We start from the raw sequence: 27,397 nt of genomic DNA on the forward strand, positions 1-27,397 counted from the left end.
AGCCTGTAGAGGAGCATTTCTCGGAAGAAATGGCTATGAACAAATTTCTCTGGGAGCACAGTTTTGGAATCAAACAAATTGTGTTGAAACAATCTCCTGCTACTAAATAATGGTGTAGCATGGGGACTATTTCCTTGTGCAGACTGAGCAATGACTCAAATTTTCAGGTTCTGAATAGGTAAAATAATTTTTAAAAAGACTATAAAATAATCAGTGGTATAACTATTAAAATAATGATAGTTTAAATATATCTGGTAGAGTTGTTGCAAGATTGAAATGGTGCAATATATGCAAGAACAGCATAGCATTTTTTTTTTATTTGACAGGTAGAGTTATAGACAGTGAGAGAGAGAGAGAGACAGAGAGAAAGGTCTTCCCTCCGTTGGTTCACTCCCCAAATGGCCACTATGGCTGGCGCTGCACCGATCTGAAGCCAGGAGCCAGGTGGTTCTTCCTGGTCTCCCATGTGGGTGCAGGGGCCCAAGGACCTGGGCAATCCTCCACTGCCCTCCTTGGCCACAGCAGAGAGCTGAACTGGACTAGGAGCAACTAGGACTAGAACCTGGTGCCCATATGGGGTGCCAGCACCGCAGGCAGAGGATTAGCCAAGTGAGCCACGGCGCTGGCCTCCCGTAGCATTTTTTTTATAAAGTAAGTTCACGTAAATGCTATAAAAGTCTGTTGCTTACAGTAAATGAGTTAGGCAGATTCTGCTGAAAAATTAAGGGCTTCCTCAATTCACTTCTTTGAGAAATTGAAGTATTTACATTCTGATCTTTGATCTTCTACTGATTATTTTTCCTATAATCTTAGATTTTTAAAATATTTACTTGAAAGATAGAATGACAGAAAGGGAGGGAGGGATGGAGGGAGGGAAAGAGGGAGAGGGAGGGAGGGAGAGAGAGAGAGAGGGAGAGAGAGCGAGAGATTGATTTTCTATGTTTTAGTTCAGTGTGCCCAATGGCCATAATAGCCAGAACTGGGCCAGACTGAAGCCAGTAGTCTGTAACTGCATCTGGGCCTCCCCTGTAGATAGCAGGAACTCAAGTACTTAAGCTATCCTCTGCTGCTTTTCAGGCACATTAGCAGGGAGCAGACTGGAAGTGGAGCAGCCGCAATTTGAGCCAGCCATCCAATATGGAATGCAGCTGCCCCAAATAACAGCTTAACTTGATGCTCTACAATACCTGTCCCTAGACTCTTACAATTTTGAACATATGTCTAACTTTTAAAAATTCCCTTGACTTTTACCCATAATATAAATACTAATTTAAGTTCTAGTAGGCATTTCCAAGTGACTAATGATGGCAACTAAACCATATATTCATTTTCCTTAGACACATGGAGTTTGGAAGGATTAACTTGGCAAGTTAATTTTACCTTCAGTGATGCATTTTAGCAGCAAACATAATTTATATTTAAAAAGCATATTTATACACGTTCATAGACATATGAATTAACATGTTGAAAATTTAATGTTTCTGGGCACTTGAAGTACTTTTTTCTAATATGTCATAATTATAGCATTTATTAGGATAGAAATTACAGGGAAACTATAAAAATATACAGAAATACAAATTGCCATTGATTTGGGTAACCATGATGGAAGGCTTTATGGTTTCTTATAAAGGACTCACATGTAACAGCATCTTTTTTAGAAGACTTAAACTGAATTTATTCCTGTCCTTGATAATTGTAACAAAGCAGTCCTGTCCCAGTGCCAATAAGGAGGTTACTGACATTCTTTCCATTTCTCTTAACCTTATTATTTATGTAAGTAAAAAATTTGGTTCTGACTTAAAAAGCTCTTATTACATGCAAGGAAGTACTAAAATGTGATTTGTACCTGTAAATAAGCTTGATACCAAATAAAAATGATCAGCCAGGCAGACATTGGATAGCCAGACCGTGAGTTAAAGCATTAGAAAGAATCACAGAACACGACGATGTTTCTAGGTGTGTAATGAAAGCATCATAGAAGTCAAAAAGTTGTTCCCTCATTTAATGTTTATGTTCCATTCTGTGAAAATCATATCCAGAATTTTGTATTATGGGGTAAACTTATATTGCAATCCTTGAAGTATGTAATTAACAATGTAATATCATTATATGACCTTAGGATATATGATTTGTAAGAGTTACCACCCATTTAATATACTAGACACTAAAACTAAAATGATAATGGTGACAACTCTGAGATACTCTTTCCTTCTTTTTGTGTTGAATAAAATGAGGGAAAGTCTATTAGCTCTGTTGTGAACCCTTTCCTTTTTGGTAGCACATCTCAAATAAACTGTTTATAGTTCTGAGAAAGTTAGTGACTCCCGAAGTCTTTGAACTGCAGTGACTCTCAGATATCTTGAACCCATGTTGCTATATCCAGAAATGTTCTTTAAAATTCAGAGGACTTTATATAAATATGAAAAGTGCTCACTGAAGTTTATTGTAGTGATACACACACACACACACAATACAATTTACATAACATTAAATTTAAAAGTTTTAAGTGAATAATTTAGTGGCCCTATTTTTTTTTTATCATTTGAACTTAAATGGCACTCATCAGCCAGTAATTTCCCATAAACCCTGACCCTTATCTCTTAGTAACTGCAATGCTACCTTCTGTCCCTACGAATCTGACCATTTTATGTGTATTATATAAATGGGATCATCTAATACCTGGTTTTTTGTGTGTCTGACTTATGTCACTTGGCATAAAGTTTCAAGGTTTTCCATGGTATAGCATCAGAATATCACTTCTTTTAAAGGCTAAATAATATTCCATTATATGTATATTATGTTTTATTTATCCCTTGTCCCATTATTGGATTTTGTTTCTACATTTTGTAGTGCTTTCTTAAAATGCATCTGTTTTTATTATTTAATTTTTTAATTTTTTAAAAGTTATTTGAAAGGCAGAGAGAAAGAGAAAGAGAGAGATCAATCTTCTGTCTGCTGGTTTACTCCCCAAATATCTGCAACAGCCAGGGCTGGGCCAAGGTAAAACCAGGAGGTCAAAACTGCATCTGGATTTTTTTTTAAGATTCATTTATTTATGTGAAAGGCAGAGTTACAGAGAAGTAGAGGGAGAGAGGGAGAGAGAAGTCTTCCAGCCACTGGTTCACTCCCCAAATGGCCGCAACAGCTGGAGCTACACCAATCCGAAGCCAGGAGCCAGGTGATTCTTCTGGGTCTCCCACATGGGTGCAGGGGCCCACGGATTTGGGCCATCTTCTACTGCTTTCTCAGGCCATAGCAGGGAGCTGTATCAGAAGTGGAGCAGCCAGGACTCGAAAAGGCATGCATAAGGGATGCCAGCATTTCAGGTGGTGGCTTTACCTGCTATGCCACAGTGCCAGCCCCTCCATCTAGATTTCTGTATGGGTATAGGGGTTCAAGTAATTGAACCATCTACTGCTACCTTCCAGGGTGCACCTTAGAAGCTGGATAGAAAGCAGAGGAGCTGAGACTCAAATCACAAACTCTGATATGGGATGCAGGCATCCCAAGCAACGGCTTAACCTGCTACACCCTGATGTCAGTAATATACATCTACTTTGATTGCCTATAACAACACCCAGAATATTGTAGGCCCTCACTAAATATTTACGGAATGAATAAACAAATTTAATGCAAATGCAGACATCTTCAGTTTTAAGTAAGTTTACATAAAAATAAATGCCTTGGGTTTAGCATTTCTAGAAGCAAATCAGAACCAAGCACCACTGTCATCAGTTAGACGCGTAATATCACATAAGTAGCCTTTGAAATCCTCTTGTCTCTACTTCTACCTGCATCACTCCTATAGCTTCCACTTTTGCATTGGTTTAAAGAGATTGGCACAAGCCCACACTCACTTCAGTTTACCACATACTGAGCAGCCTCCGTTTCTGCAGGGCTTCTCTGACAGTGCGGTGTAAAATGCCTGCTGAAATGCACTCCTACTTACTCCTGCATAACTTGACATTGTGAGGCGCTAATGACCATGAACTCATTCTTGATAAGGGCAAGTAAATACATTTTTTGCTTTCTGATCTGCTGCTCTGAAATAAGAGTTGCTTCTTACTGAAAGTTAATGAGAGTCACTTTTTGGTAGATTGGGATGAAAGGCAATGAAAAGTGAAACAGTTTGTGCTGTGTTCTATCATAATAGCTTTTAGAAGAATTCCAAAGAATAGTGCAGCATCGAAGTTTTATCCCTGAACACGTAGGACAGAACTGGACGGGTCGTGGAGGATGCACCAAGCTTCTCTAAACTTCACCATGTGTTGGTCCCAAATGCAGCTCTTATGAAAGATGTGACAACAAACTAGAACAAACCAGTATGTCCTTTGGCACATGTATACAAATACTTCTCTGGCCAAGAAGTTTATTGGCACATGTATACAAATACTTCTCTGGCCACGAAGTTTATTTTCCAACACCCATTGATAAAGAATCAAAGATGTTGACTTCTACTTGACTTCTTTTACCCCAGGGAAAGATTAACACTTCTGTCATTTGTCCAAACATAGCTGGGACCTTGATTGTCTTAACATTCCTTAGAACATCCCAGTAGTTAGATTTGATGAACAGGAAATGACAAGTACTAGATATACCTGAATAAGGAATGCCAGGTACACCCACACCCTCAGTACTTACTCTGCATGGAAGGTTTTTTTAGATCACCTAATTAATTAAGTATAGTCTCTTTATTTCAACATTACAATAAGTGACAGTATTGGTAAATACCCTGCCGTGTTGTAAAAATAACCTCCATTATTCAAATTTATTTATTTATTTATTTATTTTTGAGAGGCAGAGTGGACAGAGAACCAGAGACAGGCTTCAAATTCTTTTTTTTTTTTTTATTTGACAGGTAGAGTTATAGATAGTGAGAGAGAGAGAAACAGAGAGAAAGGTCTTCCTTCCATTGGTTCACTCCCCAAATGGCCTCCACAGCTGGCCCTGCACTGATCCGAAGCCAGGAGCCAGGTGCTTCTTTCTGGTCTCCCATGAGGGTGCAGGGGCTCAAGCACTTGGGGCATCCTCCACTGCCTTCCCGGGCCACAGTAGAGAGCTGGACTGGAAGAGGAGCAACCGGGACTAGAACCTGGTGCCCATATGGGATGCTGTGGCCGTAGGCGGAGGATTAACCAAGTGAGCCACGGCGCCGGCCCCAAAGGCTTCAAATTCTAACACTCTGATATGTGATGTAGCCATGCCAAGCAGCATTGCTACTGCAATGCCAAACAGTTGTTCCGTATTTTCATCTTGAAAACATCACATATGACTCAGAAATATTGTCACTGTCTATTTATTTGTTGACTTGAAAAAATGCTGGTTTTGAATCGATCCTGCTCTTGGTATCCTAATAGATATTGCATATTTGATACCAACTGTGTTTTTACTGGAGTTGTCTATTCTGAGATAGCTCTTATGAAAGACACCAGATATAATGGTTGAAAGAACACAACCTAAATCCAACATACAATGGATCTAGAGCATTTGTTATAAGAACCAAAAAGATCCAGATTGAGTAAATTACAGAGACATATTCCCCAGACTCCAATGAGACCACCTCTTTTACATAGAGACCAACTAAGAATGTGGGGAGAATCGGGCTTAATGGGGGATCAGCACAACATATTGGTGGTACTTTAAATTTTTTCAGAGTTTTTTTTACTATCAGAGAGGCAGACCCACATATAAAACACACAGAGATACTGAGTGGCACACACTCACACTGGGAGGAAGGAGAGGGAGAGGGAGAGGGAGAGGGAGAGAGAAAGAGAGAAAGAGAGAAAGAGAGAAAGAGAGAAAGAAAGAGAGACAGGCTCCTTGGTTCACTCCCCAGTTGCCCACAGCAGTGAAAACTGAGCTAGGCCAAAACTCAATCCAGCTAGCCCATGTGAGTGGAAGGATCTCAATGCCTTAGGCATCACCTGCTGCCTCCCAGGATCCACATTAGCAAGTAGCCAGAATCAGGAGCTGGAGCCTGGACTGGATTCATACATTCTGATCATAACTGGGCAAACACCTGCCCCTTTGCTACTTCAAAATGTGCTGCTACAATACAGCCTCATTTGGTGTGGTCCTACAGGATAATGGCGAAGGAAAATCCTTCTAAGGGACAGAGCTGTGAGTTTACATTTAGGTTTCCACTTGTGTCAAAGGACAAATAGCCCAAGATATACAATAAGTAGGAGCTTCGAAACGTTCATGGAAAATTGAATTAGAAGGTAAATTTACCTTGGTACAATTTTTTTAATCCATGCATTTTTTTTTTCATTATATGCACTTTCCATGAACTTTTTGAAGAGCTTTTGTACATGGATTGCTAAGCAATGGAGAATGGTTAGTTGATTAGAAAAAGTGTGTATGGACATAAAAGAGAGTGGATCCCAAGAGTGGGCTGTACTGCTAATCAAATAGTGCCTGTTTCAGATGCATAATTGAGTATCTAAGAAGGCGAGAGTATTTTAAAAAATGTTATTTAGTTATTTTATTATTTATTTGGAAGAGAGACAGAGGAAGACAGAGCTCTTCCATTAGCAGGTCCACTCCCTAAATGCCTGCAGCAGCAGAGGCTGCACTAGGTCAAAGCCAGGAGCCTGGAACTCAATCCAAGTCTCCTGCATGGATGGCAGGAATGCAAGTACTTGAGCCGTTACCTGCTTCCCCCCAGGTTACACATTAGCAGGAAGCTGGATCAGAAGCAGAGCAGAGACTCAAACCCAAGCTCTCCAACATGGGATGTGGGTATGCCAAGAAGTATCTTAATCACTGTCCCAAGTACCTGCTCTAGGCAGGAAAATTTGACCTGTGGGTGTCAGCCAATTTCTTGCTTCAGACTAGCCATTGCATCAGGGATGGATGCTGTGTCCAGATTTGACAGTATAGGATTGTCTTCACCAAGGCTGGTCTAACTACTGATACTGCTTAGCACCAACTTCCACCACGAATGGAGTGACAACTCATTCTTGTCCGAATTGACAGCTGCTCTGAATATGGGTTTGCCAATTATGACTACAGTGCCTTCGTTAATGCCATGATCAGAGGACTTGCAGAATGCTTGATCCTTGACTTTGTATCTTATGTACATGTGATATCACTTAAAGCAGCAGGATATGGCATAGAGAAATATGACAATGGGCAATAGCATTGGAAACCACTCATTGCTCTTTTTATACATCTTATTATCCAAAAGCAGCTGTCTTAATTAGAAAAATAAAATGACCTATTAAAGGTTTAAGTTCATAAATAATAAGTTACATGACTAGAGAAATGTTTTCCAGGATATATAGTCAACTAGTAAAATATGGTGCTATGTCTCCATCATTTCCCATGAACCACTTTGGAATTTGTGCTGTCCTTCCCCACAATCTTAAAGTCTGCTGAATGAGAGGACCTAGTTCCAGAAGAGAACCTATATTGCAGATATTTTATCAACATAAAAATGAATCTAATTCACCGGATTTGGTGAGGGAATCTGAGTGGTGCAGGAGTGGTTACATCCATAGCCTCTTATGTGCTACTCTGAGCAAATTTAAGCAGGCATCAAAGATATATTTCATCCTCCTCTCCTCTGCACTGACAGCTCTGAGATGCAATTTATAAAGCTTCTGCAAGGTTCCACATCAAAACCAGTCTTCAATAGCCGTGGACAACTTGATTACACCTGCTTATATTGACTTACCCTTGTCCCTAGCCCTCTTCCTTGTTCCACTTCTTTAGTAGGTGGAATTACATCTAAAATAAACTACTTTTATACAAGCCTTTGTCTCAAGTTCCAGTATTCATCTAAGACAGAATGCTTTTAACTTCGGCCACTCGAAGATTTCACTTACCAGTAAAAATTCTCTCTCTCTCTTTCTCTCTCTCTCTCTCTCCCCCATTCTCTTTACTCCCTTAGCATTAGCTCTGACTCTTTATCTAAAGGTATCTCACTTTGAGACTTTGAGGCAATTGTAACCAATGATCTATAGACTGACATGCTTAGAAATTTTCTCTGAATTTTAAATACATAATTTTAAAATATACTTCCAGGCTAAAAGGAGCAAAACATCGTGATAGTCAGTAGCCTGTATGTTAAAACATAAAAATATCATAAACAAAAATAATGTAAAACTTATAAAGGAGAAAAGATATTTTAAATATCACAGAAAATGTTAGTATCAAATAAATATACTGTAATAAAAAGAAAAGTCTCTGAGACTGCTAGAAAGTATAGAAAGTAATTAAATTAATAATTCACAGAAGAGCAAATTGTTAATTTTGATTATAATTATATATTGATGATTAAACTGAAACAACAGATTTTTGCATATTTATGAAAGCTATAAGACAAATTGTAAGAACCAGTGCTGATCAAGGTGATGCAGTGATGGCAGGTAGATGTCCAGAAGTTCTTTGAAAAATCAACTGGCCTACATGCATTGAAAAATCTGAAAATCATCAAGCTCTTTGACCCAGTTATTCGCTGTAATGGAGTCAAGTCTAAAGACGCTACAACTGATGCATAAAGAATATAAAATATTAACACATAAAAATATGAATCTCTTAGTGTGAGAGAAAGGTATTTTATAGCTTTATCACAAATATTTCTCATACCAGTCATTCTTAGCTCATGGTTCAGGGAGTGTTATGAGGTGGTGGGAGTTAATGACATAATTTATAGTATATTGTGTTTTACAAATGGGGACACTAGGGTCCAAAGAGGTTAAGTAATTTTCTTAAGAGATAGGAAACATGATATGTCCTGAAAATAGACTATTGCATTTAGTAATTTTAAAATCAGCTGTCCTATTCACTGATAACTAATTCACTTCTCCTCAGTTTTAGCGTTGGTTCTAATTTTGTACATTTAATTTGATATTCTTATATAATTTCTTATAAAACTTTAATTACCAATTGAAGATGAAAGCTCATTTTGACTTTCACTGTGATCTCCCCTTATCCACCAAACTGATTTGTCATTTGAGAGTTGTTTTAAATTAAAATTAAATTAAATTAAAACTCAAGTCAAAAAAGCTATGGCTGCTCCTTTTGCTTTTTTAAAGAGAAATTTTAATGTATTTCAGGTCAGTAAATATTCACAATTTGTTTTGTAATGTGTGTTCACAGACCTATACACAGATCTACTAGGTAGAACATTTGTATATAATAAAATCAACCAGTATAATATCCAAAGGCACACTATGATAGATATTTAGATTATTAATCTATAGGACTATTTCAGCAGACACTTAAGCTGAAATGTTTGCTGTTCCCCACAGCAAAAATCCTTTGAAATGACCAAATGAGTATAAAATAAGCAAAATTATGTTTCAATGCTAAGAAAAACAGATGAATTTTTATCAGATTATGAGGCCTTTTCTGGATACCATGAACAGAAAGTATTAGTTAAAGAAATAAAGACTTACCATGTTAGTTAAAATAGTCAAAGGATGGACCATATGAGAAAAAAAATACATAGAATTCTCATGAACAGGACTCCAGACTTGGAGAAATAGTGGTTTTGCACACATGAGAGTAGGGGGAAGTGTGCTCGTAAGTTGCTGATAGGAAGGCAAACTGGTACATTTTGGTAGGGACTCTTGTGTACTACTTATGTGAAAAGCTTGACTATTTACAAAGTCTTTGACCAAATTATTTGACCAATGTGGAAAAATAGATTTTCATTTCAGCAATTTTTATAATGCTGGAAAAATCAGAAAAGACCTCACGTCCACAAATAGAACATCTATTTGATAAGTTATGTTAAATTCATAGAACAAAGTATTATGCAACCACAAGATAGATTCAAATGTGAAAATGTGAAGAATGGGGAAGATTATATAACAGGGTATTAGGTTCAGTCTTATGTGTGTGTGCTTGTGTGTGTCTACTGACATGAAATTATTTTTATAGAAAATTGTGAAGCAAAACATCTTATTATAAATATGTGTAGCATAATCACAAATTTATTTAAATGTATTTGAATTTTTAAACAAAAATGTATTGATTTTATTTATTTGTAGCAGAAAGGAGGAGTTCCCATCTTCCAATTACTTCCCAGAAGCCTGCAACACTTGGAACAGGGTCAGGCCAGAGACAGGAACTTGGAACTCAATCCAAGCCTCTCCTTGAGTGGCAGAGACCAACTATTTGAGCTATCACTGCTATGTCACAGGGTATGCATTAGCAGGAAATTGGACTTGGGAATAGAGAGGGGCTTTGAATCTAGGCACTCTGTTAGAGGATGCTGGCATCCAAAACAGGATCTTAACTACTAGGCCAAATGCATACCCCTGGAGATATTTTTAATTGCCTACTAGAATGACAGCAAAATTGTAAAACTAATTAAATGCAGTTTATGGGATTTTTCAGCAATTTTTCTTACCCATATTTAGCAGTGACTTCTTATGTTTTTGCACAGATTTGCTTGGGTAAAACAAATAGAGTTTTTTTAGGAAACTGTTAATTTCACAAGAAGATACTGTATAGTATACAAGAGACAGAAAGCAGTATATTCTTGGGTTGTTTGTGCCCTCCATGACCTCAGTAAGTAGAACATTCTGTTCCATAACTAGATCCAGGAGAGGAAGACACATTATCTCATTTGAAGGATACAAACATATTTAGTCAAACAAGAAACTGGCTCATTTGAGAGTTTTATAGCAAATAAGGACAGAAAGTAGTTTGCATAATCCCCTCCTATTCCTTTTATAGTGTGTATCTTTTCTAAGGCTCTATAGAACAGTTGCTGGCCACCTGTCAATAATGTGGCCTTTTATAGACTCAACCTTTCATTGTTTTCATGCCCTTGACATATAACAAACAGTCTTAGAAGAAATCAGCATTGAATATAACAGGAAAAGTACTAATTTTAAATTTAAAAGGCTGCCTTTTGTAGATTTAAATAGAGTTTTGAAAGACATGGAGAGAATAGGCACATTTTAAACCCTCTTTAGCAGGAATAAAACTCATTATTTTGTCAACATTTTTGGAAAGTTGGTGAAGAATTACATTAGAAATATTAGCCTATGGAAAATTAAGCCAACTAGCATTCACTTAACGTTTTTGTCACAATTTTGCATAATTTTACATTGATTCCATGTGGAAATATTTGTATTGTGAGCCTATCAATGCATAAATATTTTGGCTATATAGACAGTTGCTTTTACTTCTTTTTAGTGGAATAAGACATCCAGTGTTTCTATCTGCATTTACATGAAATCTGTCAAGCTAAGTGTTCAACACATATTTATTGACCCACATTTTAGCAATGTTTTTGCATGACACAATAAATACAATCCTACAAATCTGTCTGCAGGAATACATTTCCATTCATAAGGCGCTGTTATCCCAGGTCTCAGTAGAAAGCTGCCTATTTGTTCTGCTAAGATTGCAACTTCCCTTTAAATAATCATGAACAACAACAATAAAGGAAACAAGTTTCAAACCAACAGAAATCTTTATTGTTCTCTTTAAAAACAGACATCCTCCCTCCACTTTCTGCTTATTCTTATTATATTATTATTATTAATGTAGGATCAGGACTGGATTTGAGCATTTTTGCAGGAACTGATGTGTTAAGTCACATTCTCACAGAGTATTTAGTAGAGGACCTTAGGGTTTCCAAGACAAAGTTTGTACATTGTGTTTTGCAAACTGTATTTTAAAATACCCCCTGTACTTGAAACACAGTAGTTAGTTAGATGGACAGTTCTTAGTTGTGGAGCCATTTTCGAAGTGAGTCCTTTTCTATTCCAAGTGCAATTATTTAAAGACTGCTCAGAGGGTACAGGTGGCGGGCCTTTCATCAGGTGTGTTCCATAGTGAAGATGTGAACTTTTAAGAGACTGGTTAACTAGACACATATGTGATACCCCAGGTGCAATGAAGACAGCAGTTGAGGAGCTGGCGCCATGGCTCACTTGGTTAATCCTCCGCCTACGGCCACAGCATCCCATATGGGCACCAGGTTCTAGTTCCAGTTGCTCCTCTTCCAATCCATCTCTCTGCTGTTGCCCGGGAGGGCAGTGGAGGATGGCCCAAGTGCTTGGGCTGGTACACCCGCATGGGGGACCAAGAGGAAGCACTTGGCTCCTGGCTTCAAATTGGTGTAGCTCTGGCCATGGCAGCCATTTGGGGGGTGAACCAACGGAAGGAAGACCTCTCTCTCTCTCTCTCTCTCTCTCTCTCTCTCTCTCTTACTGTCTAAATATTTTTTTAAAAAAAGACAGCAGTTGAAGCCTTCAGAGTAGATGAGGGGTATTTTTTGGTTCAGTATTGTGATTATATTGCCACGCTTGCCTTCCCTTGTGCCTGTACACATTTTACTCTTCTTTTTAAATCTTCAATAGGCATTTATAGACCTCAGTACAGTTTTCTCAATATGTACTATCTTCTGGTTCTAAATGTACTTGAAATAAATTAATTAAATTAAACAATGTTAACTGTGTTGCTTATTAGTGATAGGAACCTGTGATAATACTGGAATAGGAATTGAGATTTATTGATATGTATAATGTATGATTTCCTGGCTTTAAACTTTAAAAATTCTTATCAATTATAAATACATAAAATAATGAACTTTTTTAAACTCATCTTTCTTCCTACTGATATTGATATCAAAGATTTATTTATTTATTTGAAAGGCAGATTCCAGAGAGGCGGAGGCAGAGAGAGAGGGGAGAGAGAGACATGGATCTTCCATGCAGTGGTTCACTCCCCAAAAGCCTGCAAGAGCCAGAGCTGGGCCGATCCGAAGCCAGGAGCTGCTTCTTCCCAGTCTTCCATGTGCGTGCAGGGGTCCAAGGACTTGGGACATCTTCAGCTGCTTTCCCAGGCACATTAGCTGGGAGCTGGGTAGGAAGCAGAGCAGCCAGGACTTGAACTGGTGCCCATAAGGGAATGCAGGCACAGCAGGAGGCAGCTTTATGGGCTAAGCCACAGCACTGCCCCCCCCAACATTTCTTGAATGTTAAGATCTTCAAACTAACTTGTCTCCTTTCTGAACAAAATAATTGAGAAAATGTATCCAAAAGTAAGCCATGAAAATTAAGACAAACATCAAATCATGGAATACAAGTAATTATTACATTAAATTACTGGAAGTGCACACTTTTATAAATATAATTCTTAATCAAACATGTAAAAGGATACACATGTTTGTCATATCCCGGGTATTTGATGAGAAATATTAAAATAAAAATTATATTTTTCTAATGAATTCTAAATTAGAAATAACTCTTATCAACATTTTTATGTCAAGAGGTAACTTATCTTTTTTTTTTTTTCCAGAAAACTTTTAGCATTGACTGACTTGTCTCAGTAAGAGGAGGTCAACATTGTTAAAAATCAGTAGAAAAATAGATGTTCAAATAGAAGTGCATGGTTGGGAAAATTTAGTTGCCTAAAATGAAATAATTAAAACTTAGTACTTGGGACTCGTGTTGTGGTTCAGCAGGTTATAAAAGGTTTCAGGTTAAGCCATCATCTGCAACATTGGCATCCTATATGGGCACCACTTCTAATACAGCTCCCTGCTAATGCACTTGAGAAAGCAGTGGAGGATGACCCAAGTGTTTGGGTCCCTGCATGCATGTGGGAGACCCAGATGAAGCTCCTGGCTCCTGGCTTCAGCTGGCCCAGCCTTAGCTATTGTGGCCATTTGGGGAGTGAACCAGAGTCTGAAAGATCTCTCTTTTTCTTCCTTTGTCTCTCTCTGTCTCTCTCTGTAACTCTGCCTTTCAAGTAAATAAATATTTTTTTAAAAAAATACTCCTTGACCCCTTTGGAGGAGTTTTTATTCTTCACAAAGTGGGAAAAGAACAATTTATTCATGATTTCATAAATTAGGTGCCAGTATTAAACTTTTCTTAATCAGTTTTCTATTTACTTCTTGAGGCATTTAAACACTTTAAGGATAAATAAAGGGCAATAAAGGGCTTTATGTTTATAAAGTTGAAAAATCAATGTTTTACAATATGCTTTTTAACAAGCTCTGTGACAGATTATTCTAGTAGGAAATACTACAGCTGATACTCATGATAATCTAAAATTATCTCTAAGCATATTTAGTTACCCAAAATATGTACCATAATATTAAAATGGGAATATAGAAAACAAGAGGTTCTAAAGACTGTAGTGTGGGATATGGTTGCATTTAAATATAAGTATGTTTAAATTAATAAGGTATGTTACTGGTAGATGCTTGATTTTTTCAGTAACTAGATAAAAAACTCATGATATGTTGGAATAGTTTTAAAAGCATATTTTGTCTTTATCTTCAGTAATTGCAACTGGTATCTCTGAAATCTTAAATTAATTGGCATTACTTTCTTCATTTGATTTCTGATTTTGTTCATTTACTTAGTAAATATTATTGACCTTGCTCCATGTGCATGGCCTACAGTTATTGCAAAAGACAAAGTCTTCTCCTCAAGGGGCTGTGGAATGTGTATAATGTGATAAACAGATACTTGGCAATTATTGCATAAACTAATTGAAATTATGTATAGGCATGATACCCAAAAATATGCAGGCTGCTCAGTGAGTGTGTAAGAAAGAAACTCTCCCAGATTTGTTGCCAGTAAACTATGATTCATGTTCAAGGTAATCATCATTCACATATATTTTAGAATAAACTTAAAAGCCTGCAGTTTCTGCTAAAATTTATTTACTAGAGTTTAATACTTTGTAACTGACAAAATCCCAAACGACCCCTCAACATTGAAAAATTGAAAAAGTGTTTCAGTTAAATTTAAATTCCTTTCCATATCTCTGAACTGAGGACATGAGAAAATTTAACGTGGGATAAGTTTAGAGGCAGAATGCGCTTATATGAAGATAGCTCCCTCCCCAGCGTTGGTTACCAGAAGTCAATACTTTAAATTCCGCCCTCACACACAGTGAGCAACTATGAGACCCTTGCAGCTGTAGTGCACAGCAATAAAAATGAGGTGGAAGAAAGCATGTTCTACAAAATAGTTAATTACCCAGGACAAGAAAAGCCTGCAGGAGTAGAAATTCTTCACAAGGGGCCATTTTCTTCGCCAGTTACTGAAATGGATTTGGTGGTTGTGAGGCGGGAGTAGCGGGTTTTCACTGTGGCTAATTTCCGATGTCCTTTTTGAGCAAGGATTTCGAACTACCTCAAATAATGGAAAGGAATAAAAGCGAGCCTAAAGTAATCCCCGAAGGGCGCCAAGTGAAATTGCCCCAGACGTTGCCTTATATAGACGCTGTGACACAGTTTCCCTCGTGCAAAAAATACTCGGGGCAGATCATGACTTTCCCGCAGCCGTGCACAGAGACCTACTTTATAGCACTTCAGGGAAGTGAGTGTACCCGGTCTGCAAAGGTCTTTCTGGAGCATGAAGTACCCGGCCGCTTGCTTCCAGGGGCAATGCTAACTCTGGTGTTGTTTTTGCAGGTCCCTGGGGCCGGTGCATGGGAGACGAGTGTGGGCCAGGAGGCATCCAGACCAGGGCGGTGTGGTGCGCGCACGTGGAAGGGTGGACGACCCTGCACACGAACTGCAAGCAGGCCGAGCGACCCAGCAACCAGCAGAACTGCTTCAAGGTGTGCGACTGGCACAAAGACTTGTACGACTGGAGGCTGGGGCCCTGGAATCAGTGTCAGCCAGTGATCTCCAGGAGCCTGGAGAAGCCTCGTGAGTGCGTGAAGGGCGAAGAGGGCATTCAGGTGCGGGAGATCACGTGCCTGCAGAAAGACAAAGACTCGCCTGCGGACGAGACCATCTGTGAGTACTTTGAGCCCAAGCCGCTCCTGGAACAGGCTTGCCTCATTCCGTGCCAGCAAGACTGCATCGTGTCCGAGTTCTCCGCCTGGTCCGAGTGCTCCAAGACCTGCGGCAGCGGCCTGCAGCACCGCACGCGGCACGTCGTGGCGCCCCCGCAGTTCGGGGGCTCCGGCTGCCCGAACCTGACCGAGTTCCAGGTGTGCCGATCCAGCGCCTGTGACGCCGACGAGAGCACTTACAGCCTGCACGTGGGGCCCTGGAGCGCGTGCTCCATGCCCCACTCTCGACAAGCCCGCCAGGCCCGGAGACGCGCCAAGAACAAGGACCGGGAGAAGGACCGCGGCAAAGGCGTGAAGGATCCAGGGGCCCGGGAGCTGATTAAGAAAAAGAGAAATCGGAACAGACAGAACAGACAAGAGAACAGATACTGGGACATTCAGATTGGATATCAGACCCGCGAGGTCACGTGTACCAACAAAACGGGGAAAGCTGCAGATATGAGGTACGTTTCTTCCAGTTACCACACGTGGCCCTGTGCCCAGGCTATGCGCAGTGCCCAGCGAGCTGTCGGAACACACAGGTGCGCGCTGGGGCAAGCTCCCCGAGAGCCAAGGCTTCGGAGCTCTCGTGGGTCTCCTGGTGGTAGTGGTGCTGTTTGGCGCAAGTTTAGGCCCTGTGCGGCCTGCCTTGGTTTAGATTGCCCTACCCATGTCTAGAGCGTGCGGTTTTCCATGAGAAGACGCTACTGACTGAGGTCAGTGCTCTCTCTCTCGTGGAACAGAAAACCCACATGGTCTGCAGTATTGGGAGTTCAAATTCCGACACTTATTTTAGTGAATTAATAGAATAAGGCACACTTGCAATCTCTCCAAGTTTATAGCGTTTTCAGAATTACCCTATAAACAAAATGTGCTCTAAACAACATCCCAGGGAGCTATACCTAAGAATAATTTCCTTGCACATTTTATAAAACGGAATAACTCTCGGCAGAGAAGGAAAACAGGAACCAGCAGAAAAGACAAGTACAGGATATTTCACCATGAATGCTCCAGCTTAGAAAACATGTAATTAATTGGCTGCATTTCCTAGAAGGAAATTATTTGGCAAATTATCTTTGGGAACATAATGACTGTATTATGAAGGACTAACTCATGTATGATTTATTTCTTGTGGAAAATAATATTCATTGAGGATTGAAAGGATATGGTGTTCTCTGGACATTCTAAATTTTGCTCTTGGATAAACCAGACCATCTGGGAGTGGCTGATCTGGATCATTTGCATAATTGCCTTTTCTGAAATATTTGTGCAGTTATGAGTTGGAGTGAACTGAGAGAAATTATATAGGACATCACTCAAAATTTTATGTCATAGTTGTTGTAGAAATGACATTGAGAGCATCATCTACCTCATGGCAGCCTGTTTTCTTAATTAAAAACAGACAAGATCAATTTCACTAAGTCTCAGCCCATGTGTTTCTGGTGAGCAGCTGGATGGCTGTTTGTGTGGCCCCTGGAAGTCTTGGAGCAGATCAGGTTTTCCTGTTTGCTGTGGCTCGGGGGATCCTAAATAGGACTGCGTGGCAGGCGTGTTGTTTACCAATGCATCCCACTAGTTTTATATTTGCTTCACTTGTGTTATTTCACCCACTCTCATCTGGTGCTTTTGCTATAAATGGGTTTTGCTATGTATGGCTTTAGCCTGTTGGAACAGGATATAGTTTAAACCAATGAAGGGACAAAAACAAACAACTGACCCATCTAAGAGAGTAACTCTCTTTCCTTATAGCATGGTTCTGGCTGTTATTTTCAGGATATTTGCTGCTCCCTCCCCTCTTCATACTCATGCAATTGTATTTTATTTCAGCTGTACTGTAATTTGCTCTTTCTCTGTTCTGGTCCTATCATTCCAGCTCCACCTGTTTTGCTAGCATTTTCTTTGGTCTTCATTTGCCAGATTCCCTACTACTCTCTGTGTGTGTGTGTGCATGTACATGCATGTACACATGCCTCTGATTCTGTATCATTTACATTTTGACTGAAGCCCTGTTTTTTTTTAACGTCTTTAGTGACTTCCAGATTTTTCCTGAGGTATTACAGTTGTATTACTTTAATTGCTTCTACCAAGTAACTGAATGAGCCTCCAAGGCAACTTGAATTGTTTCCTGCTGTCACTGGGTTGGCATGCTGTAGACATTTAATTTAATGTTGACTACTCAATTAAAAGTGTAATTAGGATAGCAGCTACTATTGTGCAGAATTTGACATTCCCATCCAGTTCCTGGAATTAAGCAATTAAGGGCAATGGAAAGCACCTGATTATTTGTCAGGTGCTTATGTCCCATTAGAAATTCCATCAATAACTATTTTAGTAAAATCATAGTTGTATATATTTGTTCACTTATTAGAGTATACACTGAATGTTAAATAAATAACCTGGTTGTTAATATTTCTCTTTAATTTGAAGTATAATGTATGATGAAGGAAAGTAAAGTCATAATGAAGAAGAAGAAAAAAGGTATTTTTGCATATCTCTTGCTTAAATATGACCCCATAATATCAGGCATTGATCAGGGATGTAATGATTAAATCCAATGTTTATCTTCCATCAAACTCAGAAACAATTTTATTATTTAAGAAGATAAAAGACCATTCAAGAATAGTAAAATAATCCTGTCTCAGTAGCTAACTGAACTTGAACTTAAGAATCTTGGGGAAGCCATTCAGAGGAAAATGAGCATATTAGCACGTTTACTGCTAAAGCATCCAAGTTAAAGGTGGTCATCTTGAAGCCCACATTGTGGTACAGCTGGTAAAGTGGCTACCTGGGATGCCAGCATCCTGTATGGGCACCAGTTCCTGTCCTGGCTGCTCTATTTCCAACCCAGCTTCCTGCTAAAGGCCTCGGAAAAGCAGCAGAGGATGGCCCAAGTGCTTGGGCTCCTGCTGCCCACATGGGAAACCAGGAAGAAGCTCCTGGTTTCAGCCTAGTTCAGCCCCAGCTATTGCTGCCATCTGGAGAATGAACAGGCAGATGGAAGAGCTCTTTGAGTCTCTGTCTCACCCTCTCTGACTGTAACTCCTCTGACTTTCAAATACATAAATCTTAAAAAAAAAAAAGTCAACTTTCCTGCCTTTCTGTTTGCAAACATAACAAAACCAATGAGAATGAAAAGCACAAATGAAGATCTGTTTATTTGAAAGAGTTACAAAGAGAGGTAGAGTAGAGCCAGAGAGAGTCTTCCATCTGCTGGTTCACTCCCCAGTTGGCCACACCCACTGATGCTGAACCAATCTAAAGCCAGGAGCTTCCTCTGGGTCTCCCATGTGAGTGCAGGAGCCCAAGGACTTGGGCCATCTTCTACTGCTATCCCAGGCTTTAGCAAAGAGTTGGATCGGAAGTGGAGCATCTGGGACTCAAGCCGGCACCCATATGGGATGCCGGCACTTCAGGCCAGGGCTTTAACCTGCTGTGCCACAGCGCCAGCCCCGGTCCATTCTTTTATAATAGAAAATATGGACATTTTTGAACCACAGCTGATACAGAAGAGTTGGCAATTACAGTATTCAATGATCAAGCATTAGAAGCGTTCTATGTAAAATAAAAAAACAAGACAAGGCAGTACATTGTCAGTACTGTTAGCTAACATACTAGGCAATGTAGTTGATAAGAAAAATGAAAATTGGAGAGCAAGTGGCAAAATTCAGATTCTTTTTCCAAATGCTATGATCGTATACTGGAAAATCAAGAGAATTAATTGAAATGTCTTATAAAGCAATGAAAATAGTAAGATAAATAAACATAAAAAATCCAAAAAAATCAATATATTCCTTAGATATCAACAAAAATAGCTAAATATTATAGTGGAAAAATGATTAAAATCTGCATATCCCATTTACAGTTGTAAATCAAAAATCTATAAATAAACCCAACAACAAAAGTTCTACAGTTAACATCAGATTTGAGAAAGTAAAAAACTGTCTGGAACATTTAATACCAGTTATCCCTACATTGACACTGTAACATTCACAAGGGTAATATAAATGTATAAGAGGTCAGAAAAATACTGTAAAATAAAAAAAAAAACTTCACCAGATAATTAAATGCATTCTATTTCATGGTAGTAATAATAAAAAGAACAATTCTGTGTCAAGGAGTGGTTAGTTCAAATAGAAATGGGTCTCGAATAAAGAGTCCCAAACTGTGTTAGGTAAAGTTAAAAGATCATTACTAATTTTGGAGAATAAGTGCAATTTAATGACATCATTTTGGGTACTTAGCTAGTCATCAAGAAGCAGAAAGAAAAGAAATATCTCTCTTTGTCACTTGTTACACAAAAACAAGGTCTGAGTTGATTCAAGTCATAAATTCAGGAAAAGATCAAAGTATTTGATTATGTATTATGTCATTGACAAGCAAATTTCTTAGTATGTAAAGAGCTCCTACAAATCAGAAGAAAGGAAGAAAAAATTTAAAAGCAAAGGATGGGGGCCAGTGACGTGGAGTAGCGGGGAGAGCTGCTGCCTCCGATGCCGGCCTCCCATATGGATTCTAGTTCATGTCCACTCTGCTCCACTTGTAATCCAGCTCCCTGCTAATGGCTTGGGAAGAACAGCAGAGTATGGCACAGTGCTTGGACCCCTGTGCTTAGGCACCTGCCACCTCTAAAGAAATAGGGGCAGAGCAGATAGGAGACAGGATATGGACTGAGAGCCAAAATGAATTTATTCAAGGAAAACTAAGTTTGCAGAAGTGGCTGTCGGTGTGCACATGGAGCAAGCTCATGGCAGAGAGCATAGTTATGGAGCCAGATAGGGACCATGGTTGGGGCTGGGGGAGTGCCACGGGGTACAGATTTGGTGCAGAGAGTGTAGCTGAGCTGGCTTTTCCTGGACTTTCATACTCTGTGGACTTGTTAGTTGGAAAACAACATGGAGGGTGGGGTGGAGAAGAAAACAGGGCATGGGAACAAGCTGGCCTAAGAATGTAGGGGCTACTGGACTGGATCTACTCTCAAGCAAGGAGCCAAAATGGCTCTGAGATCTATGTCCTTGGTCTGTCACTACCCCCATGGAGACCTAGAAAGACCTCCTGGCTTCAGCCTGGTCCATCCCCAGCCATTGCAACCATCTGGAGAGTGAACCAACTAATGGAAGACTAGTCTCTCTGTTTCTTCTTCTCTGTGTGTAACTCTTTCAAATAAATAAATCTTAAAAAAAAAAAGCAAAGGATAGGATCAGGTCATAGGAAATATGCTAATCTTTTTTTAGGAAATGTAATTTTAAAAAAAAAGTTCTATCTCACCCATCAAGTTAAGGCAGCTTGGTGGTTGTGTCAGGGATAAACAGCACCCAGCTTCAGTGAGTCACTAGATCTCACAGGACTCAGGATGTAGTGAGACTCATGACTGAGATTTATTACAATGGAAGATGGAAAGCAGGGACCAGATGCAAAGGTTCCAGAATCTTCTTCCTGTGGGCTTGCACAACATAGACTTAATGCGTCCATCAAGGAGTCTCACATAAGGCAAGCTTGTTAGACACCTAGTCGCCTGAGTTTTTCATTGGAGACTGATGACAGAGGACTTGTACCTAGCACGTATAAAATCCCAAACTCCCTGAAGGAAAGCAAGTCTTCTGCATATGCCACACTCTTATATGAACAGATTAGGCACAGCGAGCCACTCTTGGCATTTAGAGAAAATTTTGTTATCAGTGTGGGAACTGCTTATCCATTATGTTCCACTATGCCAGCCAGCTGCCTGCCTTCCAAGCAAGTCTTCCTAAAGGCAGGAGACTGAGCTGGCTGTATGGACTCTTAGGAACAATGGAATGTATTAACAAATGATGCTGTGACTTCTAATTAAACACAAGGGAGTGAGGGAAGTTTTATTTTACTCCCCTGTCTTAAAATCAACCAGAAAAATAAGTAAGGATGAATAGACAATTCTATCTATAGTTTTGAAGAAACACAAATGGAAAAATGACAAAATGTGACAAAAATAAGTATCAAATTAAATCTAGTATTAAATCTGGATCTAAAAGATAGGAGAAGGGGCGGGTGTGAGGCACAGTGGTTAAGATGTCTGCACCCCAAATCAGAGTGCCTGGTTCCAGTCCCCGCTCCTTTACTTCTTACCCAGCTTCTGCTAATCCACAGCCTGGGAGGCAGTGGATAATGACTGCAATCCTCGGGTCCTTGCCTCTCACATGGTGGACCTGGATTGAGTTTCAAGGCTACTGGCTTGGTCCTGTCCTCCTCTTGCTATTTCAGGGAGAGTCAACCAGAAGATGGGACTTCTCACCATTTCTCTCCTCTATCTACCTTGTAAATAAAGTGAAAATAAATAAGATTTAAAACATAACAGTAACGTGTGAGTTGATAGATATGAGGGTGATATCACATTGTCATTTTAAAAATAAATAGAGGAAGCCAGGACCTGCTATATAAAAAGGACTCCCCTATAGTAACCAGTGACACAAAACTGGCCTGGAAGAACCATCCAACGATCTTTTTATTGCATTAACTCAATCTGGGGAGCATGGACAATCCACCAGTTTCCCACCCCAGAATCGCAAGATAATTGTAGCTGGTGGAAAATTGAGAAGAAACCTTACTTGTCTGGTCTCCAGGCTGAGGGGAGCTGTCCAAGGTGAAGTGGAGAAGGTGGGGAGGAAGTCAGTCTTGGTTTGCAGCAACCACAACTAGTGATCTAAGGCTTGGCTGTGAGCCACTCCTACCTCTAGTAGGCTTAGGTCTCCCAGCTGCACTGCTCCTAAAACAAAGACCTGGATCTACACGTGAAAGGCACATATTTCCAGAGGAAGAATGCAAGCTGCCATAAAAAAGACTAGAAACATTAGTGGAAATAGTGCCTACTTTTGAAAATATCTTCCATTTTAGTGCACATTGTTTTGTCATATTAGCTGACAAAGGCAATTAATTGTAATTATAATGCCAGCAGAAGGATTGCCAAGAAGTGTGAGAATGTAAGCCCAGGGAATTCCTGAGAGAATAAAGTAGAATTAGGATTTAAAATATTTCTGTTGGCTAAGGCAAAATAAGTAGATCTATCCAGCTTCAAGATAACCACATAAAGCAGATACCTCAGGTGCAAACACACGGAGTGAAAAATGACTGGGTTAAAAATGAAGAGAATAATCTAAAAACTCTGAGAAACACATTCACATTGGTATATTTTTCTCTCAGTTTTACTTTTGTAATCATTTTTCATTTTAAATATCTGAATGAAGGTGTTTCATGAAGGTGGTGGAAAATACGTGTTATTTTTAAAAATCGTGCATGGATTTCAGAATGTTTTTGCACCAAAGAAAAAAAAATACATCATTCCATTTTTCCATGGACTTTTTGAAGAGTCCTCTTATAGATTCAGTTTTAGTATTTCAGATAGTAATGAATAAAACTTCCAATGGCTTTCTGATTTCCCTTCCTAAGTCACACTTTTCTAGCTCATTCTCTCATCAAAATAAACTGTGCAGAAAATTATGTCTTCTCAACACAATCTCTTTTTGCCTGATTTTTCACTACTTTTTAAAAAGATTTATTTATTTTAGAGGCAGAGAGAGGTCTTCTATCCACTGGTTCACTCCCCAAATGGCCTCATAGGCCAAAGCTGGGCCAATCTGAAGCCAGGAGCTTCCTCAAGTCCCCCACGTGAGTGCAGGGACCCAAGCACTTAGGCCATCTTCCACTGCTTTCCGAGGCCATTAGCAGAGAGCTGGATAGGAAGTGGAGCAGCCAGGACATGCACTGGAGCCCATTTGTGATGCTAGCATCACAGGCAGAGGCTTAGCTACTACGCTACCGCACTGGCCCCTGTTCTTTACCTTTGAAAGCTTAACTACTTTAACCTTCAGTTATAGGATTGTTTTTAAAATGGTGATATAAAACTCAGATATAAAGCTACTAGCTTTATAACATTCTGAAAAGTGGTTGAATCAGCAAGAAAAGAATTCAAGTAATGGATGATTAGGGAAAATAAATACTAACCCAGAGTAGGGAAAGCTATGCCTTCATGACTAAGTCATTTCCACTTTCAGGTGCTTAGTTTGCTCATCTGTATCCATATTTGTGAATGGTGAACAGTGATCGCAGAAACAGGGAACTGAAAAATCTTTAAAAGCATTGAAATCCCATGATTCTAATGAAGCCTGAACAAAAGCATACCTAAAATTGTAAACCTAAATTCTGGTAATCTTTCTTGGCAGTAAGTTAATTTCAGTGTATCCCGCAAACTAGCACCTACTAAAACATCATAGAGAATTTATATGCAGTGGATTTAGACTCAAGCAGCTCCCAGCAGTCCTGGAAGTAACTGGGGTTTTCACTCTGTTTATGTGCTGCGTGGTTTCCTGGGAGCCCATTCCCAGGCTATGGCTTCACGAATCAGTGAAATTGCAAATCTAATCCTAACCTTCCCAAAAAGAAGGGGAGGGAGAATTGCACACTATTTAAAATAACGTTGATCCACTTCACTTATTCAGAACCCATTTATAAAATTACTACTTCTCATGCCTAAATAGCAGGCTTTTAGATTTAAAAAACTTTCTATAATAGCCAAAGTATTGGTTTGCCTGCCAGATATCATCATGATTTTTCGTGAGTCTGGTTCACATTCTGCAGTTGATGGTGGATGGTTCTAAAGAAATCCTTTGCAACATGTAGCATGTAGGGCTATGAGGCAGGATATTGTGTTTGGGCTCCAGGTCCGTTCTCAAGGCCTCTTGATCTGGCTTCTGAGCCAGTAGGCTGGCCTCTTTGTGGTTGGGTTCTCCCAACAGGAAGCAGCAGCAGGGTATCAGGGGCTGGGAAGAGAGAGTGGTTGGGGTGTTCTATCGGTGGGTGGTCAGGAACTGAGTTCCTCTGTTAAAAGCTACAGCCCCTGTCCAGCAGCCCTCCCTCCCGAACTAGGACTACCTTGAGTTCTGTACTCTGTTCCCTTGATACCTGTATCACTCCGTGGTGGTAATACTCCTGTAACTGCCAGCCCCAAGGGGCTTCACCATTCCCTGATGATTTCTCTTAACATGCCCCACACTTCTGTCAATAATACTTTTTTAAAAAGATTTATTTGAGAGGCAGAGTTACAGACAGACACAGAGAGAGTGGTCTTCCATCCACTGGTTCACTCCCCAAATGGCCAGGAGCCAGGAGCTTCTACTGGGTCTCCAGCGTGGGTATAAGGGCCCAAGCACTTGAGCTTTCCCCAACTGCTTTCCCATGCTACAAGCAGAGAGCTGGATTGGAGGAGTAGCAGCCTGGACATAAACTGGTGCCCATTTAGAATGCTGGTACCATAGGCAGAGGCTTAACCTACTCTACCACAGTGCCAGCCCTGTTGATTATCCTTTTATTAAAATCTTCTGTATTAACCCACAAGGAGTTTGTAGTCAGTTTTCTGCTGACTGTTAACACTGAAATATAATGTCAGAACAAGAGAACTACTATGTCATTATCAGGTTAATGGTTGATTAATTTATATGAATTACTTTTTCATTCAACAAAGTCAAAGATGTCCATATATTCTAGGTGCTGGAATATGTAGACAGAAAAAGCAAAAAACACATTATCAAAGATCTACCTTTTTATTATAGAAAAAGTGGCACAAAACAAATAATACAATCTTTTTTAAAGATTTATTTTATTTATTTGAAAGACAGAGTTACAGAGAGACAGAGAGAGAGAGAGGTCTTTCATCCACTGGTTCACTCCCCAGATGGCTGCAGTGGCTGGAGCTGAGCTGATCTGAAGCCAGGAGCCAGGATCTTCTTCTGGGTCTCCCATGCAGGTGCAGGGGCCCAAGGACTTGGACCATCTTCCACAGCTTTCCCAGGCCATAGCAGAGAGCTGGATCAAAAAAGGAGCTGCCAGACTAGAACCGGCACCCACATGGGATGCTAGCATTTCAGGCTAAGCCTTTAACCCGCTGCGCCACAGCGCCGGCCCCCAAATAATACAATCTTAGAGGTGGTATCTTACAGGGACAAAGAGGAGAGGGAGTGAGCACGTGCCAATGACGTAGGAATTCTTCCTTGAGGAAGTTTATTGAGCTCAGGAATGGCCTCCATGTAGAAATGCTAGGATGAGTAGGTCTGCACATAGTTGAGGAGTGTGATGGAGGAAGAACACAGGAAAACAAGGGCCAGGGTGTGGAGAATTGCATCAGTAATGGTTCACTGTGCAAGGATATCGTGCCTGCCTGTTGTTCATACCCCTGGAGGTTAGATTATATAAGCAGAGAGTTAGCTTAGAGGTGAAACCTGGCAGAAATGGGAAAACTTGTATCTGCCAAGGGCCATTTGGGTATTTGTAACACCCATTTGTGATCCATACAAAATTGTTAACTTAAAGCCACCCTGCCATAGATTCATTGAATTTGAGTCTTGCCTGTTGATTGCCCGGACAGGGCGACACACGCCTTATGTGGCCCACAGGCCAAATGTTTACCACCCCTGCAGAGATTTCGGAAGTCAAGTTTAAGTGTTGCCCCTTTATATCCTGTGGGTCTGAACACCTCCACATTTATTGATAATAGGGTTCTTCAGCACACCTCAAATAGGTATACTTATTTATAATTTACATGCATGTACTGTATATAAATATATGCATAATTTAAAACAGACTAATTTAAATTTTAAGATAAATGAGGAAATAATATTTTGCTATTCTTCAGGGCCTCATATTTCCTTTAGCTATTATCTTAATGTTATTTATGAGGAGGTGTTCACAAGTTCTGTTTTATGTGTGTATAAATTTAGCTATTAAACCTATTATATAAATGAATTCCTTACATTAGGCAATGGAGATAAATGAATATTATTACCATGCTATATTAATATTATCATTTAATCAATAAGAAAATATTAAGTACTTAGTATGCTTTTAGCACTGTATCAGATTCATAATTAACATTCCAGATGTATGAAGTACAAATTTTACATTATGCATAAAATGAAGTAGGCATTATTATTCTTTTATTATAGATGAAAACAATTGAGTGTGAGAAATTTTGAGTGATAGAGTAATTAAAAGCATTGTCTGAGGTCATTGAACTACCATGCAAATGTAGTTCCAAAAGTTTGTAAAAAGTTGAAGATATTTATTTTAGGGTAAAAAAAAAAAAACATTGAGGTGCTCATTTTTTCATATAATATATTTTTTTCCTTGATTCTTTTGAAGTCCATGTGCATGCACAGATTTCAAGTTTCTTGAGCATTAAAATTAACTTATCTTACTTTTGATCTTTATCTTTATCTTGAGAGGCAGTGAACCAGAGAAAGCTCCCATCTGCTGGGTCCCTCCTCAAATGCTCACAATGGCCAGGGCAGGGCCAGGCCAAAGAAGCGAGGAGCCAGGAACTCAGTCCATGCCACATGAATGGCAGCGGTTCATCACCTACTGCCTCCCAGGGTGTGCCTTGGCAAGAAACTGGAATTGGGAGCAGAGCAGAAACTCAAACCCAGATGCTCCCACATGGGATGCTGGTATTCCAACTATCAGCTTAGCTGCTGGGTGAAACATCCAGCCTATTTAATATCATTTTCTACGAACTTTTTGACTTTCCCCTGTTTATATGAGATGTGTGTGCTCTATTGGATATCTCTGAGAAGAGATGGCCCACGTGAAAGCGTTTCTATGAGGAAAC

The 27,397-nt window shown here is 39.7% G+C and overlaps 1 protein-coding gene across 1 annotated transcript in view; it reads left to right on the top strand.

The window, feature by feature from the left end:
• The window catches only part of THSD7A (thrombospondin type 1 domain containing 7A), a 449,664-nt gene that overhangs the window by 179,545 nt on the left and 242,722 nt on the right, over positions 1–27,397 (top strand). The window contains exon 2 of the mRNA XM_062178382.1: positions 15,404–16,235. Within this exon, the coding sequence (XP_062034366.1) occupies positions 15,404–16,235 (832 nt within the window). The remainder of the gene's footprint in view (positions 1–15,403; positions 16,236–27,397) is intronic.

This window comes from Lepus europaeus, chromosome 20, assembly GCF_033115175.1.
Source record: "Lepus europaeus isolate LE1 chromosome 20, mLepTim1.pri, whole genome shotgun sequence".
NCBI classification, from domain to species: Eukaryota; Metazoa; Chordata; class Mammalia; order Lagomorpha; family Leporidae; genus Lepus; species Lepus europaeus.